General features: G+C 36.1%; 1 protein-coding gene across 7 annotated transcripts in view; it reads left to right on the forward strand.

Moving 5' to 3' along the window:
- Nucleotides 1-486: 486 nt before the first annotated feature.
- auts2a (activator of transcription and developmental regulator AUTS2 a) overlaps nt 487-20,330 on the forward strand; it is a 718,963-nt gene continuing 699,119 nt past the window's right edge. For all 7 annotated transcript variants that reach the window (XM_057820249.1, XM_057820252.1, XM_057820251.1 and 4 more), the window contains exons 1-2: nt 487-690; nt 5,318-6,052. In XM_057820249.1, the coding sequence (XP_057676232.1) occupies nt 5,774-6,052 (279 nt within the window). In that variant the 5' untranslated portion in view covers nt 487-690; nt 5,318-5,773. The remainder of the gene's footprint in view (nt 691-5,317; nt 6,053-20,330) is intronic.

Raw genomic sequence — 20,330 nt, forward strand, 5'->3', positions numbered from 1 at the left:
AACTTAGCAATTCCGCACTAAACTGCTGTCAGCCTGTGCACGTCTTTTCAGCACTCCAAACATTTTTCATGTATTTAGAACTCCTCAAAATGACTGCGCAGTCCTTTTAACAAGATAAGTGTTATATATAATTATGACAGTCTCTTAAGTGTTCACACCACTCCTTCACAGTTTTGTGTAACCAGTCGCGAAGCCTTTCATTTTGAATTGCTCACAATCTAAAAGAAAATATTTAGCAACTAATGTCCTCATTAGAAATCAATCATAAGCACACCCTTTTTTAATTGAATTATAATTTATAACTTTAATTGTATTTGTCTCTGAGAACAGCTCTACTTATTGTAATTTTGTGTGTTTTTCCTGTCTTCCCCTACACCCTTTCCACTCTAAATCATCCAGTGTTTTCCTCATGAAAAAAAAACAGCCCTGTACCAAGTGAGACAGCACTATTTGCGGCGAGGAGGAAGCGTGTAGCATGTAAAGCGGCACTGCGGCACCGCCGTATCCCTGCGCCCCGGTCCCCGAGTCTCCGGGATCCTGGAAGTCTGAGCTGGGGAAGAGCGGAGGGTACCTTTCCATTGCTGGATCTATTTGTCAGCTCCAAACCTACTCGTGCTTTTTTTATTATTTTTTTAACAATTGACCGACGGACTGCAACTTATCCGGACGGTCCCTCCCCCACTCGCAAGGGTTTGCATTTCTTGGTTTTGCATGACGTATCTTGGAGGAAGAGAGAGAGAGAAGGAGAGAGAGGAAAAAAAGGCATGCTTTTGTTGCGTGTGCTGTATGTGTTGTAGTGGAAAATGCAGCTCGGGGAGCCCGGGAAGGAGGCAGTGCCAGTCCATTGCTATGTGGGCTGCACTGGCTAATAGAACCGGAGATCTCTATTGACAATATCAGGCAGACAAAAAAAAAAAAAAAAAAAAAAAAAAGAGACTGAGAGCAAAGACAAGTCTTTTACTAGACAAGGAGGGGGAAAAAAAGCTAGTTTTGTACTAGAGATTTTTTTTGTGGAGCTATTTGTGCAGTGTGTCATCAGATGAGTGCTTGCATGGGGCATCAGGTTAAATGCACTGATGCTGGATTTATTGTAGTAATTTGTGGTATTTGTTTGAGAACACAGTGAATGTTTTTTGATTGATTGATTGATTGATTACATGCGGGATGTTGTGTACATCCATTTAATATGATATATTTTGTTTGCCCCACCAAAAAATAAAAACATGTTTGAGTCACTTTATAGGGCACAGCTGCAGTAATGAGCCAAATTACATGACAACCGGTGTCCAAGGAGACAACGTGAAGTTGAACATGGTGGTTGACTGTGACAAATTGGTTCTGGTGTGTGTGGTGATGCATTAAGGTGCAATACCTCTGCACGTTCCACCCACTAGTACAGCATATGAAGGTGTGCTTGTTCAAAGTCATGCTTATTAAAGGCTGTATTTTATTATATTTGTTTTCTATGACGTAATGGAGTGACACACACCTATATCCGTCAAGATTTAAGTGTGTGCAGATTGAGGCCTGTAATTTTTATGCCTTTGATGTGTTTAAAGTGCTACTTAAGTGTCTGTCAATACATGAATGACAGTGAGATGGTATGTCATTACTGAATACACAGTTCACACATGATTCATACTCTGGCCAATTCTTTAAGTGTGAAATTATTTTTTTTATTTGTTGAATATGTATCTTCTGGTTGGAACACAGAAATGTTCATTCAATATTAAAAGTTCTATAAAAGATTCTGTGGATTGGTGTGGGAAGATTGGTGTTTTGCCAATAACCCACCTTCCACTTAAAGTCAGATGAGGACAAGCAGCAGTGGTGGATGAAGTAATTACTTAATTTTTATTTATTTATTTATTTTTTAAACTTGGGTAAAAGTACAGATACAGGTGCAAAAACACTTAAGCAAAAGTACAGGTTCTAAGAAAAAAAATACTCAAGTAAAAGTACAAAAAAACTTGCTTTAAAATTTTTAAGTAAAGAGTGCAAGTATTTTTTCCCAATTCAAAAATGTACATACAGAGATCTGAGTCAATATTCAAAGAATCAGAAAATTCATTGACTGCTGAATAGGGCTGCAGCTATCGATTATTTTAGTAGTCGATTAATTGACTGAGCGAGTTCCGTTCCTAGCTTGGCGACGTAACCCGGATTTCCGCATAAATCAGAATTAACTCGTTAAGTACCCCTAAATACGCCCTAAATCTCAAAATAACTATCCAAAAACATGTCTATATACATCATTGTACATATCATTCCGAATTAATGGAATCGGCCCTGATTGATTGGCTAGCTATCGATTATTTTATTAGTCGATTAATCAATGAACTAGTTAGTTCGAATAATCGGATAAGGAACATGAAAAAAAAAAAAACCTGAGCTGAGCCTCAAATGGTATAAAAAAAATAATAAAATAAATGAGGACTAAGCACAACAAAGCAAAAGTCTGGTAACTTAAATGCTATAAAATGCTTTTTTAAAATTTTTTTTAACAATGCTCTTAACAAATGGTTCAAACACATATTCCCACAAAAAAAAAACAGCTAAATCTATCGATCTATAAACTGAATGCATTAAAAAAACATCATCTCAAACCTAAACTTAGCTTATATTAGTCTTAGGTAGGTAGGTGGATTCAGCCATGTGAAACGAGTTCTGTCATATTCACTGTCACCACCTTTAATTCGAATCTTTTTTCTAATCAAATTACTCAGGTTAATCGATAAATCGTAGCAGCACTACTGAATAATGGAAAAAGAAATAAAACTGTCTGCACTGTAAACAGAAGCTTAACAAGCTCAAAATCTTTAAAATTTAATTTATGGCAGATTGCAAGCAACTAACAGATGCATACCATCGCCCACTGTACAAGAGTGTGTAGCACCCATCTGAAGGTGCGCTGCTCTCACTGTTGGTTTTTATTGGTCAATATCTTGTTCACCTGCTTAATCTTACTTATACTCGTATTGCTGCCACTAGTGCTCAATTACGGTATAGTAGCACGGGGTTATCGATTGCACCAGAGGCATGAAAACGAACCTATCAATTTATAATGAGAAAAAAAACCCCAAAGTATCGTGTAATGCAAGCGACAATTTGAAAAGTCGTCAAGTAAAAAGTACAGATATGTGCTGTAAAATGTAGTAAAGTACCACTTTATATATGTACTCAAGTAAAGTACAGATACACAAAAATGTACTTATGTACAGTAATGATGTACTTTTACTTTGTTACACTCCACCACTGACAAGCAGTATGGAAAGGGAAAGGGTTTCCATGTCCACTGTAATCCACCCGATGTTAACATAATTTGCATCTAGTTTATCTTCTTTGCTTCTATAATCCAATGCATTGCTTTAAAACGGGACCATTTTTGCATAGTATATTTTCAGGATTTTTTTACTTGGAAGCTTGGAGAAAAAGCATATTCCTCATTGGGTCCTGAAAATATATGTCAAACAAATGTTGTAAACAACAGTTTTTCTGAACACAGTACCATAAATACAAATTATAAATATTAGGGCTGTCAAAATTATCTCGTTAACGTGCGTTAATTGTTTTAATTAATCATGTTAAAATATTTGACACAATTAACGCACATGCCCCGCTCAAACAGATTAAAATGACAGCACAGTGCAGTGTTACTTGTTACTCGTGTTTTTTGGAGTTTTGTCGCCCTCTGCTCGTGCTTGGGTGCGACTGATTTTATGGGCTTAAGCACCCATGAGCATTGTGTAATTATTGACATCAACAATGGCGGGCTACTAGTTGATTTTTTGATTGAAAATTTTACAAATTTTATTTAAGTGAAAACATTAAGAGGGGTTTTAATATAAAATGTCTATAACTTGTACTAACATTTATCTTTTAAGAACTACAAGTCATTTTATCCATGGATCGCTTTAGCAGAATGTTAATGTTAATGCCATCTTGTTGATTTATTGTTACAATAAACAAATACAGTACTTATGTACAGTATGTTGAATGTATATATCCACCTTGTGTCTTTCCATTTCAACAATAATTTACAGAAAAATATGGCATATTTTATAGATGGTTTGAATTGCGATTAATTACGATTAATTTTTAAGCTGTAATTAACTCGATTAAAAATTTTAATCGTTTGACAGCCCTAATAAATATACATTATATTTGGGACCTGCATTTAGAAATGAATACATTTGAATGTTAAACTTCAAAATTTGATACGTGAAAGTAAAAAAATAAATTACTATAAAATCAACACACAATATACTATATGCAGCCAGGGGATACCTTTCAACAATATTAAAAATAACATTTTAACTTAAGACTTGGCTTGTTTGTTAACATAGTCACAATATTGCCGCTGCTGAAAAATTTCTTCGGTAATAAGTTGTTGGGTCCAGGTTGACACAGTGGATTGAATAAGGGGTGGCATGAAGTGTGATTGAGCTCAAATTAAGGAAAAAATCAGAATACATTCATGCAGATGAGAATTTTTACAACCCTGATAAATGTGATTCTTATTTATGTGTAGACAGAAAAGCCTTCAATTTTTTAAATTTTGTAGTTTGTCTGTAGTTTGATAATGGGGATTTTGCATCACACTTTATTCCAAAATGGGGATTTTGCATCACACTTTATTCCAAAATGAAAACTCTCTCATCCCTGTAAAGACAATTACAGCATTTGTGATAGGCAGATATATAAACTCTGTATAACTCCTGATTTTTCACTATATATATTTGATATAGGACACAACATTAGATGAACTTGCACAATTTAATGAGAGCTAAAGATGTATTAAGTTTTTTTTCCATAAACAATCATAAATTGTGTGTAACTACCAAGACATGAGCAACAGCTCTCAGTATAGTGCAGTTCGGTTTTCATTATTTTATTTTTATCTGCCAGTATCCTTGGTTATGGCAACTATCTCTCTTATATTCTCATTACATAGTGCAAGTGGTCACAAAGATGCGAAGGTTTATATGTAATGAATAAAACACATGTACAGTAATCATAAAATCTGTGTTGAGGTGACAACTTTTGCATAAGAAAAACCTCAGCGAGGTTAGTAGAATAGTCTTAAAAGACATAATGATGTCGTATCAGGTTTTATGGCCTGGGAGATTAAGGAACCAGACAAGTCTGTAGCCATCCTCATCAAACATTCATCTTGCATAATGGAGAATGGCACAAACCTACTGTAATAGTCTGCCACACCTTTAGGAAAAACGGCATCGTTAACTGAAAAGTGCAGTTGAACTCTGCTGAGTGATCATGTTGCAAATTGCTTGCTTTCTCTCCCTTTATCCAACAGGAGGGCCACTTTGCTGTGTTTGTGTAAGAAGAACAGGAGAGGAGGAAAGATGCGACATCTCATATCGGACTCGTCATGGCGGATCCTGCTCCATCAGCAAATTTTTTCTTTAACTTGAAAACCTCCTCGAAAAGCTGCTCCTGTGGCGGAACGAACATCTTTTCAGTGATTTTGCTGTTTAATCGATGATTTTACGGTACTGTTGTAGGATTTGATGGAGTGCCGTTGGGGACAGTCACTGTACTTGGAATCTAGCTTGCTTCAGTGACTCAATGCAGTTTTGCCTTCCCTGTAAAAGACTTCATCTGCCGGTTATTACATGGGTACTTTGGATCCACTATATTAATATTCATTGGGATATCCTCGTCTGGATTTGTCGGAGGAAGTGGAACATCTAGTATTTGATCCTTGAACACTTTGCTTTCATTAAGAGGAGGTATTATCTGGAGCATTCCCATGAAGGACATGGATGGCCCTCAATCTAGTGGTCTGCGCAAGAAGAAAAAGTCCAGGTCAGAGAGAAATCGGGAAAGGAGATCAAATGGGATAAGCAACAATCATGTTAAGGGCTCTGTCTTTCACTTCTCATCTGACTCGGAGCGGGAAAGCAACAAGGAGCCCTCCTCATCCCGTCCGAGACCCCCACGCAGAAAACGGAAGGAGTCTACTTCTGCCGAGGAAGACATCATTGATGGCTTTTCTATCACGGGGTTTGTGACCTTGGAGGCTTTGGAGGTAAGTGCTGAGCTACAAAATGATAACCTTGTGATCTTTTGCTGTCTACAACTCGTGTTTCTGTCTTGATTATATTTGGTACAGTATCAATCTGGTGTTTCAACTCCCACCTGCATTCTCTGGGGATTGTGAGCGTGTGGATTTTAGTGGTCTTGGCTTTAATTCAGGGGTTTCAAATGTATGGTCCGCTGGCTCACCATAGGGGGGGGGGGCATTGGGGGCCTATTCGGGCCGCAGGAATGTTCTGCTTGTCAGGCACATTTTCATTCTTTCATTCTAGGGATCGATCATTTTTAAGAGGATTGGATTGGGTGAAAGCGATCGGGTTTTCAATTAAAGGAATATCTGTTTTACTGCTTCATACTAGACATGTGCTGATTACCGGTTTCAAGTTATACCGTGGTATGAAAACGTAAAGGTTGCAAAACCGCAAAAAAATTCCATCATATCGTCCCTAAGGTATTAGCTATTTTTATGTCCCAAAAATGCATGGAGAAATCCCTCGCTCTCAGCTTCAAGGCTCACCTCTCCCCCACCGGTTGTTACTCAGTGTCAGTGTGCTGTGCTACACGATGGCTGGAGGAGGTGAAACTGCTGAACTTTTATCCCCCTCAAAGAAAATGAAATAGCTGGCATGGGAATACTTCGGCTACAGAAAAGTTAGACGGCCGTGGCTTAGAGGAGGAGGGCCAACCAACATGTAAATCATGTTTGTGGAGGGTGGCTGCAGAGGAGGCAATACCTCCAATATGATTTCACATTTATACAAAATTAAATGTTGGTAAACACTGTCATGAATGTTTCCCACCAGCAGTGTTGTCAGTAACGTGTTAGTTAGTAACGCGTTACTGTAATCTGATTACTTGTTTCAGTAATCTAACGCGTTCATTTTTCTACACCAGTAATCTGATTAATGTTAGTTTCCTTAGTGTCTCTGCGTTACTATTTTTTCATTGCCTCATAAGGTATGTAGAATGAAGAATATTGTAGTCATGTTCGAAAAGCATTTTAAATAGAAAATGCTAAAATAAAAGGTTCCCGGTACGTGTTTCCATGACAACCTCTTAGCTATTTCCTGTTTTGGTCTCGCGTCACGTGTTGTGGAACTGAGGCGGGTGGACATTCGCGCCGAGTATTGAGACGTTCGAGGGAATGTTGATCTGTGGACATCCATGAATGAAGGTGAGTATTTTTCCTTCATTCTGGAGGCTATCAGCAAAAAGTTGGACCCCCTACATGCGCGGCCGTTTCGAAGCTTTGCCGTAGCAACGACGGGCAGTCATCGCTCCAAGTTGGCAAGCTTTGTTTACATCATATGCGTGTTGCACATTCATGCCGTGAGGTGATGTGTTTGTTTAGCATCTGTGGGATGTGTTGTAAGTCCGACTGAGTGTAAAGAGCTTAGTTGCCGCCACGTTTTGTGGCCAAATTGACCGCGTGTGTGTTGAGAGGAGTACTTCCGGGTTGTTAATGTGCACGGCTGCACGCGCTTCAGCGCCCGCCACCATCTTTGTGTTTATTGCACTGTACAATCCACTTGTGTGTTGTTGATTATTGTGCCGTCAGTTTGCATTGTTTTACATTGGCACTGATATGCTGTTAACCATAACCCAAAATTCAGAAGTTTTGACATTAGACTTAATCTTAGAGTTAGCGGGGTTTAATTGGTCGGTGGAGTTGATTTCAACAAATTCCAAGCAGTTTGTCAGATATTTGTTAGTTTCAGGGCTCCGGAGTGGCTAAGCTAGCGCAAAATTCTGATATTCCCCTTCAAATTCAATCATCGAAAAGTCAATTACATTTTACATTTACATACATGACATTTTTCTGTTGTCATTCTTATGTTGAGGCGGCAAAGGGAGAAAAATGGGTAAAAAGTAACTGATAGATTACTTTTAAAGTAACTTAGTTACTTTGATAATGAAGTAATCAGTAATTAACTAGATTACTTTTTTTAGGCGTAATCAGTAATTAAATTACTTTTTCAAGTAATCTGTGACAACACTGCCCACCAGCTACGAGAGTTGACTCCAGCGTGTTTAGTGTGTCTAGCGGTTGTAAAACGTGTTTTTTTTTTCTCTCTCTGGCAACCGTCTGTGTTGAGAAAGAGAGTGTGTGTATAATGGAATCATGATACGACTCATACATACGTGCTTTTTATGGGAAATAATTCAGTTATTTTCTGATGGTAATAATGTTGAGCTGTGGCTGTGGGTTTAGGTTCGCCTAAAGGACTGCATTTATCTTAATTTATTCAGAATATATATATATATATATATGTTCTTTTACTTAACATTATACTTATGTTCCAATTTGCTAATATGTTTTGAAAAATACAAATCCTGTTCAATGGGGAAAAAAAGTGTTTTTTTTGGTTTTGTTTTTTTTAAAACCCAGCTACTTCGAAGTAACATATTTTAGAGCTGTACTTGCAAAACCGTGAAACGGTGACATTTCGGTTTAAAGGTTATCATACCGTCAGAATATCATACCGGCACATTCCTACTTAATACTCGTAAAGCCTCTCACCCTCCCTCCTTCCAAGCAGTGTGACCAAACTTTTTCTTGTTTACCATCGCTGCTGGCGTTTGGTACTTAAGGTTAATGATGATTGACATATTTGTAGCTTTGATCTGGCCTACGATTAAAGGCACAATTATGTAAACCATCGTTAAGCTTGGTACAAAGTCTGAAGTGTGCTGTGCTAACTAATTTGTTGTGTAAGTGATGGGCTATTCTCGGCAGCGTGAGTGAATTTGAGTGGACTCACCCGTATGAATTATATCAATAATATGGAGAATGATTAAAAGTATGGCGTGAAAGATGATTCAATGAAAAATGTGGGTACGCCTACATTTTGTGTTTGTGCACTTTAACAAAAAAGTTATCAGTGCAACCAATGCAAAAAGTAAGTGCGGAGCCCAGGCAATATACTGTATATCGCAATGTTTTTTTTTTTCCAATGTTGTTCACGCCTATCCCAAACAGAGATATTCAAATTATCTGGTGCAAATTCTTCTAATTTTAATATCGCAATATATCGCAACCCCCCCCCCACGCCCCCAAAATCGCAATGGTGTTTTTTTTCCAATATCGTTTAGGCCTAATTTATATATTTCTTTTGCTTTTTAAGGGCTAAAAAGTAAGATAAAAAGTAGACATGTGCCGGTTACCGGTTTCACGGTTTACCGTGGTGGGAAAACGTCGCGGTTTCAAAACCACTAAAATTTTCCGTCAGACCGTAGCACGGTATTCGCCATTTTTCATGTGTCAAAAATGCAGCCAGAAGTGGCGTGGCGCGGAAGCGCTCACCCCCTCCCGTTTGTTGCTTTCTGTGAAAGTGACTATCGGCTAAACAGCCAGCAAACCCTAAACAAATACTCCAAACATAAGGCGTTCTTTTCTTCAATTTATTGAGCTCTCAAATCGTGGTAAGTGGAATATACAAAATGAATACATTTAAAATGTTGTACAATTAGATTTTTCCATGTGAGTAGCTTCAACAGATTAGCACCATGGAAAAAGTTCGCCAAAAACAAAACACACATTTTCCTTTCAAATTCAATATACAAACTAACTAAAAGCTTATAAAAGACGAATGTTAGCCTAGGCTTAGCTGGGAGAGCAACTTCGTCGAATGTGACAGCCGCAGAGTGAGAAAAAAAGCTTGATTCGCTTGAATGAAGGGGGGAAAAAAGGCATAGCATCAAAGATCGTTAATAGAGGAAAGATGATCTTGCCCTAAGCACAAATCCACGTTCACTGGATCAAGGAGAGGTCTCACTCCTAATGTTTTTTTTTTAAATTTTTTAGATGAAACCTCTCCACAACAATATTTACATTTTAACTAACTTATACATTTTTAACTAACTTATTAACTTTTGAATTCTTTGTTCTTTCTAACACAAAGGCATGACATCATGTAGACTAGAGTTGACACAGTGGCTGAAAATGGCGAAACTTCACTTGAGCTTTTCAATCCTCAAAAAAAATTATGCAGTATAAATTTTTAAAAATTTTAATCAGAAGAGTTTTTACTTTTTTTTTATAGAAATTATTTTGTTCTTGCTCTAAACTTGAGCAACTTGAGCTGTGGCTGTGGGTATAGTCTACGTTATATTTTAAATTTATTTAAAATATATATATTTTTTTAATTGATAATTTATTTATTTGAACAATACATTCATATTCCAATTTGCAACTATGTTCTGAAAAAAAAAAATCCTGTTCAATGGAAAAAAGTTTTTTTTTTTTAACTCATACATCTCAAAATAACACATTTTGGAGCTATAATTGCAATACTGTGATACCGTGAAACCGCGGTATTTTTGCTCACGGTTATCGTACCGTCAAAATCTCATACCGGCACATGCCTAATAAAAAGCGGAAGAGGAAGTACTATAAAAATTCCAAACATGTTACAGTACTGTAAGTTTTGTCAAAATTATCGCGTTACCGGCGTTAATTAATTTTTTAAATTATTCACGTTAAAATATTTGACGCATTTAACGCACATGCCCCGCTCAAAAAGATTAAAATGACAGCAAAGTGTCATTTCCACTTGTTGCTTGTGTTTTTTAGTGTTTTGCCGCCCTCTGCTGGTGCTTGGGTGCTTCTGATTTTATGGGTTTCAGCAACATATTTATAATTGACATCAACAATGGCGAGCTACTTATTTTTTGATTGAAAATTTTACAAACGTTATTAAAACGAAAACATTAAAAGGGGTTTTAATATAAAATTTCTATAACTTGTACTAACATTTATCTTTTAAGAACTCTAAGTCTTTCTGTCCATGGATCGCTTTAACAGAATGTTAATAATGTTAATGCCATCTTGTTGATTTATTGTTATAATAAACAAATACAGTACTTATGTACAGTATGTTAAATGTATATATCCCTCTTGTGTCTTATCTTTCCATTCCAACAATAATTTACAGAAAAATATGGCATATTTCATAGATGGTTTGAATTGCGATTAATTACGATTAATTAATTTTTAAGCAGTGATTAACTCGATTAACGATTTTAATCGTTTGACAGCCCTAATAAAAACAAAACAAACAAAAACAAAACAAAACAAAAATTTGTTTCCCAGTGTCGGATCGGGACTCGGTATCTGCAGATTCTCAAAATCAGTAGACTTGGACTTGGGTGCAAAAATTGGGACATCTCTAATTCATTCATAAATACTGTAAAAAAATATGCAGTTAAAAAAACTGTAAAATTCACTGTAAAGTGCCGACAGCTGTGGGTGCCAGAATTATGCTGTTGAAAAAATAATAAACAAAGCGAAAACCATAAAAAAGTATATGATCAGATTGACAGCAATCCACTGTGAAAAGAACTACACGCACAGCACTTTCTCCAGCCGGCCTGCAGTAGCTCTGTGGTTAGTACGTTTGAGGAGCACAGTAATAAAAAGGTGTAGTGACTTGTGGAGTCATTGACATACTTCGCTGTAACATCGGAAGTGCTTGGACTTATGTGAATGAGTCCTTCCACTTTGCTGCGGGAGAGAAAAAGCTCTCTTAAGTGTCTGCAGTCAGCTACAAACCTTCGCCAGTAGTGGCTTGCCCACCGTGTTTTTCTGTGTGGGAACATCCGCGGAGTTTAAAATCTTCAGCAAATGCGCGGTTCGGAAAGATCGACTCCTGCGGGTGCCACACGGACAGGCTTGAGTAAGCACCTGTTATCATATTGCTTCTTAGGAAATTTCATATGCAAATGTGCCATTGCAAAGGGTCATTAGAAGTGGACATTATTATAAATTTACGATCATTTCTACATCATTCACTTTTTTAAGCGTATAAGACAAAGTGATAATGGATGGATGGCACAAGTTGTTTTATAACTCTGATCCACTGAGATCTGTAATTTGCGCATTTGTAAATAAAAACACTGATACATTGCTAAAATTGCAATGTGAATATTATTTTTATATGAATATTGTAGGTATATATATATATATATATATATATATATATTAGGGCTGTCAAACGATTAAAATTTTTAATCGAGTTAATTACAGCTTAAAAATTTATTAATCGTAATTAATCGCAGTTAACCATTTATAAAATATGCCATATTTTTCTGTAAATTATTGTTGGAATGGAAAGATAACACACAAGATGGATATATACGTTCAACATACGGTACATAAGGACTATATTTGTTTATTATAACAATAAATTAACAAGATGGCATTATTAACATTCTGTTAAAGCGATCCATGGATAGAAAGACTTGTAGTTCTTAAAAGATAAATGTTAGTACAAGTTATAGAAATTTTATATTAAAACCCCTCTTAATGTTTTTGTTTTAATAAAATTTGCAACAATTTTCAATCAAAAAATAAACTAGTAGCCCACCATTGTTGATGTCAATAATTACTTACACAATGCTCATGGGTGCTGAAGCCTATAAAATCAGTCGCACCCAAGCGCCAGCAGAGGGCGGCAAAACTCCATAAAACACAATTAACAAGTGGGCATTTCACTGTACTGTCATTTAAATCTGTCTGAGCGGGGCATGTGCGTTAATTGCGTCAAATATTTTAACGTGATTAATTTAAAAAATTAATATAATTTAATATAATATATATATTAGGGCTGTCAAAATTATCGCGTTAACGGGCGTTAATTAATTTTTTAAATTAATCACGTTAAAATATTTGACGCAATTAACGCATGCACTGAATGAGCCGCTTTCGCATTGCCGCAAACAGATTTCAATGAGGCCGTTTATGGACATTAAGAGTGAAGAGAATGCCACCGGCCGCTTGGGGGCAGCGCAGCACCGTTCCATACTAATGTTATTCCTTCTAATACGGGGATAATTAGTAGTTGTGAGACGTTTATGCTGTTGCTTTGTGCTCCACACATATAGTGCTGCTCAAAAGTTTGTGAACCCCCTCAACATTTTGGAATTTTCTATTATTTCAACCTGATTTCCTAATCAATCAATTCAGTAGTTTTTTTTTTGTTTTTTTAACAGTTGTGTTGTCGAGACTAAATTAAAAAGAGTTTTCATCAACTGATGTAGGTGCAAAATTGAACTGTTTGGTCACAACCAAAACCGCCATGTCTGGCGAAAAGTCAACACTGCATACCACCAAAAGAACCTTCTCCCAACAGTGAAGCATGGAGGTGGGAATGTCAAGATCTGGGCTTGCTTTTCATCCTCAGGACCTGGACAACTCCACATAGTCCAGGGAATCATGAATTCTGAGGAATATTGTCAAATCCTAAAACATAACCTGACGCCATCTGTTTTGAAGTTAAAGCTTGGCAGAAGGTGGATCATGCAACATGATAATGATCCAAAGCATTCCAGCAATACAACCAAGGAATGGCTGAAAAAGAAGAAGATTCGTGTTCTGGACTGGCCCAGTCAAAGTCCTGACCTAAATCCCATTGAAATGCTGTGGCGGGACCTGAAGCGAGCAGTTCATGCCAGACGCCCATCAAACCTCTCTCAACTGACTGCGTTCTGCAAGGAAGAATGGGCAAAAATCCCCCAAAGTAGATGCGAGAGGCTGATTAGTCACTACAGAAACCGTTTGGTTGAGGTAATCTCTGCAAAAGGAGGCGCAATATCCTATTAACTGAAGGGGTTCACATACTTTTGCACACATGATATCTGAGTTTTTCTTAAATCAACCACTTTTGTTAAATAAAGAATGACAATATAACTATTTCTTTTGTTTCAGTCCATTATTTGGAATGTCAGTATTGTGGATTTGGGTATAACTTAACATTTAATAAGGTTATTTTAGTTTTTTTTTTACAAAAAATCTGACCATCGCTGTGGGGTTCACAAACTTTCGAGCAGCACTGTATATTCGGTAAGTTTGCTTTCTTTTAGTGGCAATCATGTGTCTCTTGTTGTATTTTGGGTAAGATATGCACAGAGATATATCTGTTATAAAGGTGAGTGGACACAGGCGTTCTTTGGGCTGCGCCATTTATTGGCATAAGCTTCTGCAACTCCTTCACAACAAACAGAAGTATCATTTAGTGAAAGCACAACAAAAATAATATTGCTATCTCTCAAAAAAAATAATGTTCACAAAAAGAAAAGCACTTCAGTCTGTAGTAATGAGGCCCTATTCTCACACAGCTAAACAACAATGCAAAGTGAACTGGCATTACTCAGAGTTTGGTCACTCAATTCTTATTATTGTTATTTTTCTTCTTATTATTATTACATTAACTCTACTTTTGATTGAAAATTGTGCAAATTTTATTAAAATGAAAATATGAAGAGGTTTTAAGGTTTTAATATAAAATTATTATAACTTGTAACTTAACATTTATCTTTTATGAACTACAAGTCTTACTATCCGTGGATCACTTAAACAGAAAGAATGTTAATAATGCCATTTGTGGATTTATTGTTATAATAAACAAATACAGCACTTATGTACAGTATGTTGTATGTATATATCTGTCTTGTGCCTTATCTTTCCATTCCAACAATAATTTACAGAAAAATATGGCATATTTTAGAGATTAATTACGATTAATTAATTTTTAAGCTGTAATTAACTCAATTAAAAAAATTTAATCGTTTGGCAGCCCTAATATATATGTATATATATATCTATATGTATATGTGCATATATATATATATATATATATATATATATATATATATATATATATATATATATATAAAATCGGTGGGGAAACATGAATTGTTGTCATTAATTACATATTTAGCCAAAATTACAGTATACTGGTCCAGCACACCAACCAAAATAGGTTTGACACCCCTGCTTTAAATGTAGCGTTTGCACCAGAAATGAGTATCAGTGTCTGTTATTTGCTTAGCTATGGATTCATTTTTACGAGAGTTTTCCATTAATGTGGTACTCCATATGAAGGATGTTCAGCTGTGCTTGTAGTGGCTGTCATGCATTTATTCGTTCAAGAGTGAAAAAGCTTTTTGATCAGCGTTAACTACACGTTTAAATAAAATGGCAATGCTGAACAGTACATTCATCTGGCTTTTCCTTTGATTGGCACAGACTGCATTCCAGTGCATAGTTTTGAATTATGACTTAGATTAGCAAGGCATTTAGATAACACATCACTATATATTAATCTAATGCAATATTACATTGTGTATATGTGTGACAAATGTATGTTTAATATGTTGTTCTACAACCATCCAGAACTCTCCTTGGCACAGATACTCATATCTAACACTGTTCTCAAACCTAGTTATGTTTTAAATACAAAAACAGATTAAATCAATAATGCGATTATTGTGACTGTTATAACACGCCACAGTGCAAAATATGATTTATTTGAGCCAACATTTCAAATGGGGCCTCCCATTATTACTAAACAGATCTGTCATGGCTATCAGTTTACACTGCAACCCAAAAAGAATAATGATAGCAACACTCTTGTGTACAGTGGGGTGCAAATGTCTGCCAAGGTTAAATTGTTAAGAAAGCAATTCACGAGTGTTTGTTAGAGAACAAAGAATGGAGTGCTGCATAAGTGTTTGCTTGGCAGGATTCATAACAATCTCTAAATTGCTCTAATTTGAGTCATTCATCTTTTAGTGACTACTTTTTTTTTACATTTGGAATGTTTGGATACATTGTGTAGATGTAAGGCTGCAACAACTAATCGATTAATATGGAAAAAAATAAGTTGCCAACAAATATGATAATCGACTATTGCCGGCAGCTATGAGCAGTCCCATTTGGGTCCTTGTTTATGTGTTATGTGAGGCTGCGCGTGCACCAGTGATTAGAGTTCCCCAGGGGTTTGGTAATTCATAGGGGTTCGACGAAAGAAACGCAGAGCCCTGTATATGTACGCTGATTAAATTTAGGCAAGGTGGCTTTTTTAACCAGGTTTTGGACTGGTTTGCGCCCATTTTACAGGCGTAAGCAATTTCTTTTAACTGCTAGTCCTCGATCTAATGGGAGGAAGAACTGGTTTGCTCAGCGAGGGAATACAACAGAACAATGGGCAGTGTGGTCTCAAATTCTGACCTGTTTGTAAAACATGCTGTCAAAATGAGAAGAATTTTGAACGGGAATCTGCTAAATTATTGGCTTGCTAGCTTAGACATATTGGTTTTAAATTAAAAAAAACAAAAAACTTTATTATCTAATTCTGAAGGGTAAGGTGAATCCACATATGAAACTTTTGGGGTGTGGTACCTATAGAAAGGTTAAGAACCACTGGATTAGAGCAAGGGACGGAGAATTCACAGCTACACTCTGGTTGGTTTGCCGAATCAATATTATTACAAAGTGTCAAGAGTTAGATTGTCTTTTGCGTTGTTAGATCCAGTGTGCCTCCATCAGAGGTGAGTAAATGAAGCCAACTGTATTGTTTGTATTCTTTGCTGATGAGACGTTTCTACCTAACACTGAGCGCTAAGCTTGTTGGCGATTCTTAGATTATTTGTGATTTGGCTGAGGCAGATTGGAGAAAGATTCACAAACATCCAAATTCCGATAACTGAAATATGCCAAGTAAAGCAAAACTAAAACACAGTTAGGGCGGTCTTCGGGACGCAATGAGGAATGGACCGAGAGTAAACATTATGCTTGTAATTAACCGGGTAATGACAATGCTCAACTCATGGCTCTGGCTCAACTCATGCCGCTAGATAAAAAAACAATAATGCCTAACTGCTGCCGACAGCAGCTACAAACTACGCCCACATAACGCTACGGTAGATATCACATGTATAAAGAACTAGATGCGAAATGACAGACTCTGCGGCGTTAGCAGCACATGTATAGAAAACTAGATGCGGAATGACAGACTCGCGGGCGTTAGTAAACAGCCGCCTTCTTAAAGCAGTAGACTTCCCGAGAAGGATGTTGTAGCGAACCTTTCGAGCGAACCAAATGAACTTTTTATAGACGGAAGGGAAATTATTGAATAATTGGAGCAATTTTATCAACTTTAAAGGTTTATTCACATTAAATTAATTGAATTTAGTTTAAAGCTGCTGATACAGAATGGGGACTTGAGTATTTTATTTACTGTTTTGAACCGTTAACTTGAAACAGAAATAGGCGTTTATTTAAGCTTGAGAGGATTTTTGTACAATTTTTGTAACTAATGTACGAAACATTAAAAACTGCTGATAGCTGGGGGGTTGGGGTATCGTTAGGTGGGAATCGCTAGGTGCCCAAAGATTCCCACCTCTACTAATCAGTGTCCCTAGTGTTTGTATTTTGTTTTGGAGAAGCATATTAGCACTTGAGTTATTGGTAGATAGTAAAGTTATCTCATTTCCTTTAATAAACAAACCACACACATAAATCCATTCATATAAGCTCTTAGTCTCCTTTCAACACAAACTCCCATTCAAACTTTAAATTGTCATACAAAAGAGTGTGCTTTGGAAATGGATTTTGATTGTATTTATTAACAACTGTTTGATAAAGAAAACTCATTACAGTCTGCCTCCTCCTAATTCAATTTTGTTGTTTAGTTTGTTTAAAGAAAATGAGTCATTCACAAAATTTATATCAGTGCTCAATTAGCAGCACTTTTTTATTTTTTTATTTTATTTTGAATGAACAGGACTTTTTTTTTTGATTTAGTCAAATCTTTTTTATTTATTTATTTATTTAATCATAAAACAACACACAACGATAGACAAACAAATAAAAGCAGAATATGAACGACATCCACAAATTGACATGGAAGCAGCAGTCAGTGCACGCACTCAATGACGGGGAAAAACAAAAAAGGAAAAACAAAATAGGCTACAAAACACAGATACGTAGTCTGGGATACAAAAAAATGGCTACTTAGTTTGGTTCTTCTCCAGAGTCTCAATGACTCAGGGGGAACATATAGGCTCTATAAGAAGATAAAACTTGAAAGCACCTGAGCGTATTTCTCAAGGGATACAAATTCAGAATTGCTTACAATGAATGAACAGGACCTGTCTGATTTATGTACTGAGAAATTCTTTTTATTTTTTATACTCAGAACCTTTATTACAAACTTTGACAAGTTTTATGTCCTTTAAACAGTACAGTTGTTGACTACAGTTAAGTCAGGAAGCTGTAATAAAATAATTTTGAAGGAAATAGTCATCTATTTTGTCTTCATTGTTACTTACAACATGCCTAAAACAACTTCAAGTTAAATTGTGAAGGTAATTGAAAAAAAGTGACATTTATCCGATTAATTAATTAATCGTTTCATTAGTTGTCCGATCAATAATAATAAGTATCAGCCTTATGCAGACGGGTAGTTTATTTGAATTTGTTTTTATGAGATGAAAAAAAAAGCTCAAAAGTGGATACACAAGGTCAGGTCTCTTGAGATAACACAGTCTGACTTGCATTTTCTTATCAATTCTGTGCGATACGAATCTCATGTTTCATTGGTGTGACCAAATCTCAGGGATCTCTGCATTTGCATTTGTCCTCACTGTATCATTATGATAGTCAGATTAAGATATGTTCACAGCTCAAGAGGCTTTTAAAAAATTCCCATTCATGTTATAGACCTTTCGTTCACTTGCTTTTCTGTGACCTTTTTTCCTACGTTCTGTCTCGAGATGTTGCCCTTTTTAGCCTTTCAGTACTTTTGTTCATAGTTTAATGTCAGATGGAGTCAAGTGCGGTTAGTGAAAAATGTTTTAGTTTTAAAGGGCATGTGCAGTGTTATTACTGTGCAGCAAAATACCTAATCAGGTTTGCTTTTATTCTTCACCATCAGTGTAGTTAGATGTCAAATTCCAGGTGTTGTAAAAGCAGATATTCTTTCTAATTTCTCAATTGTAATGTAAAGCAGAAAATATCAAGCTGTCAATCCGAGATGTTTGATTAACTCAAACTAAAAAGCCGAAAAAGCACATTTCAACAGATGTATTTTAAATGTTGATATTCCCATCATTCATCATTTATTATGTATTGTTATTAGAGGTGGTAATCTTTGGGCGCATAACGATTCTATTACAATTACAATTCAGAGGCTCAGATTTGATTTTAAATCGATTATTGATGCACTCACCTGCTTGATTGTTCAACTGGACATTCTTCGGTTAGAGGGAGGATAAGAGAAAACTAGTGTTTTGACGTTCTGCTCTGAACAAGCGTATCACAGGACCAATGGCTTATGTTTGGATGAAGTTAAATTCTGATGAGGTCAGACCCCTGGAGTAACATGCTAGTGCTTTCCATCTGTCACCACAAAGCTGAAGTGTTACATGTGCATCCTCACATATGTATCAGCTTAGTATTTTCCCAATATCAATGAAAACTCTCAGCCAAGAAAAAACTCTTGAAATTTAAATAGCATAATAACATAAATTAGCCTCACTAACACATGCATTTAATAGTTTTATTATAGGAAAAGCGGCGTGGAAAAGGAATGAATTAATGAATGAATGAATAATGAAAACCAAACAAATCATTTTTCATCGCTGCCAGGCCTCCCAGTCAAAATGGATTGTCATCTAGTACAATCAATGGCAACAAATCAGTTGACGTAGGCCTACAAAGTTAAAAATAAGAAATAATAATAAAAAAAAAAAAAACACTCAACAATGCATGGAATTTATAAAAAGAACAGAACATATTGAATCATAACTATCGCTTAATTGTATTTTTTTTTTTTTTTATTACTGTCGAATTTTCCCCGATATGTTAGATGATAAATAATCAATCCAATCAGAGAAAAATTCACAAAAACACATTTAAAAGGGTAAATATATGAAAAAGAAAATCTCGACCACTCCTTGATGTCTGCGATTTCTGTGTTGTGACCTTTGTTTTATTACCATGTTTCACCAATGCAATCCCCCAAAAATCCGTCTGTGGGCATTCACAGCTGTGCCTTTGCACTCGGTGATATATGCTACATGGAGTTTTTGGATCGAAACAAGGTAATTATGCGATCATATCTCGTCAAAATCATGGCGTCTTTAATTATGCTCTCTCACGCTCTCACCTCCAGTTAGGGTTTCGCTGTTTAAAACGTATTTTTTAAAAATGCTCTCCTGTTCAAATGTTTTCTTCCCCCAGAAAATTGAGATTTTAAGCTTTCCAATGATGTATCACATGTCCATATCGGACAGTTTTGAAATTTGGCCAAATTGGGGGTCTCAGAACGGAAGTTCAAGTCACCTGAGTGTTTTCCGCCATATACATACCCATATGTATATATTATATGTATAGTGACAACTAGGCCTGGGCGATATGACAAAAATTGTTATCACGATAAAAAAAAATCTTATCAGTCGATACTGGTAGTTATCATATTAATTATCAC

The sequence above is a fragment of the Corythoichthys intestinalis genome, chromosome 18 (genome assembly GCF_030265065.1).
Source record: "Corythoichthys intestinalis isolate RoL2023-P3 chromosome 18, ASM3026506v1, whole genome shotgun sequence".
NCBI lineage: Eukaryota > Metazoa > Chordata > Actinopteri > Syngnathiformes > Syngnathidae > Corythoichthys > Corythoichthys intestinalis.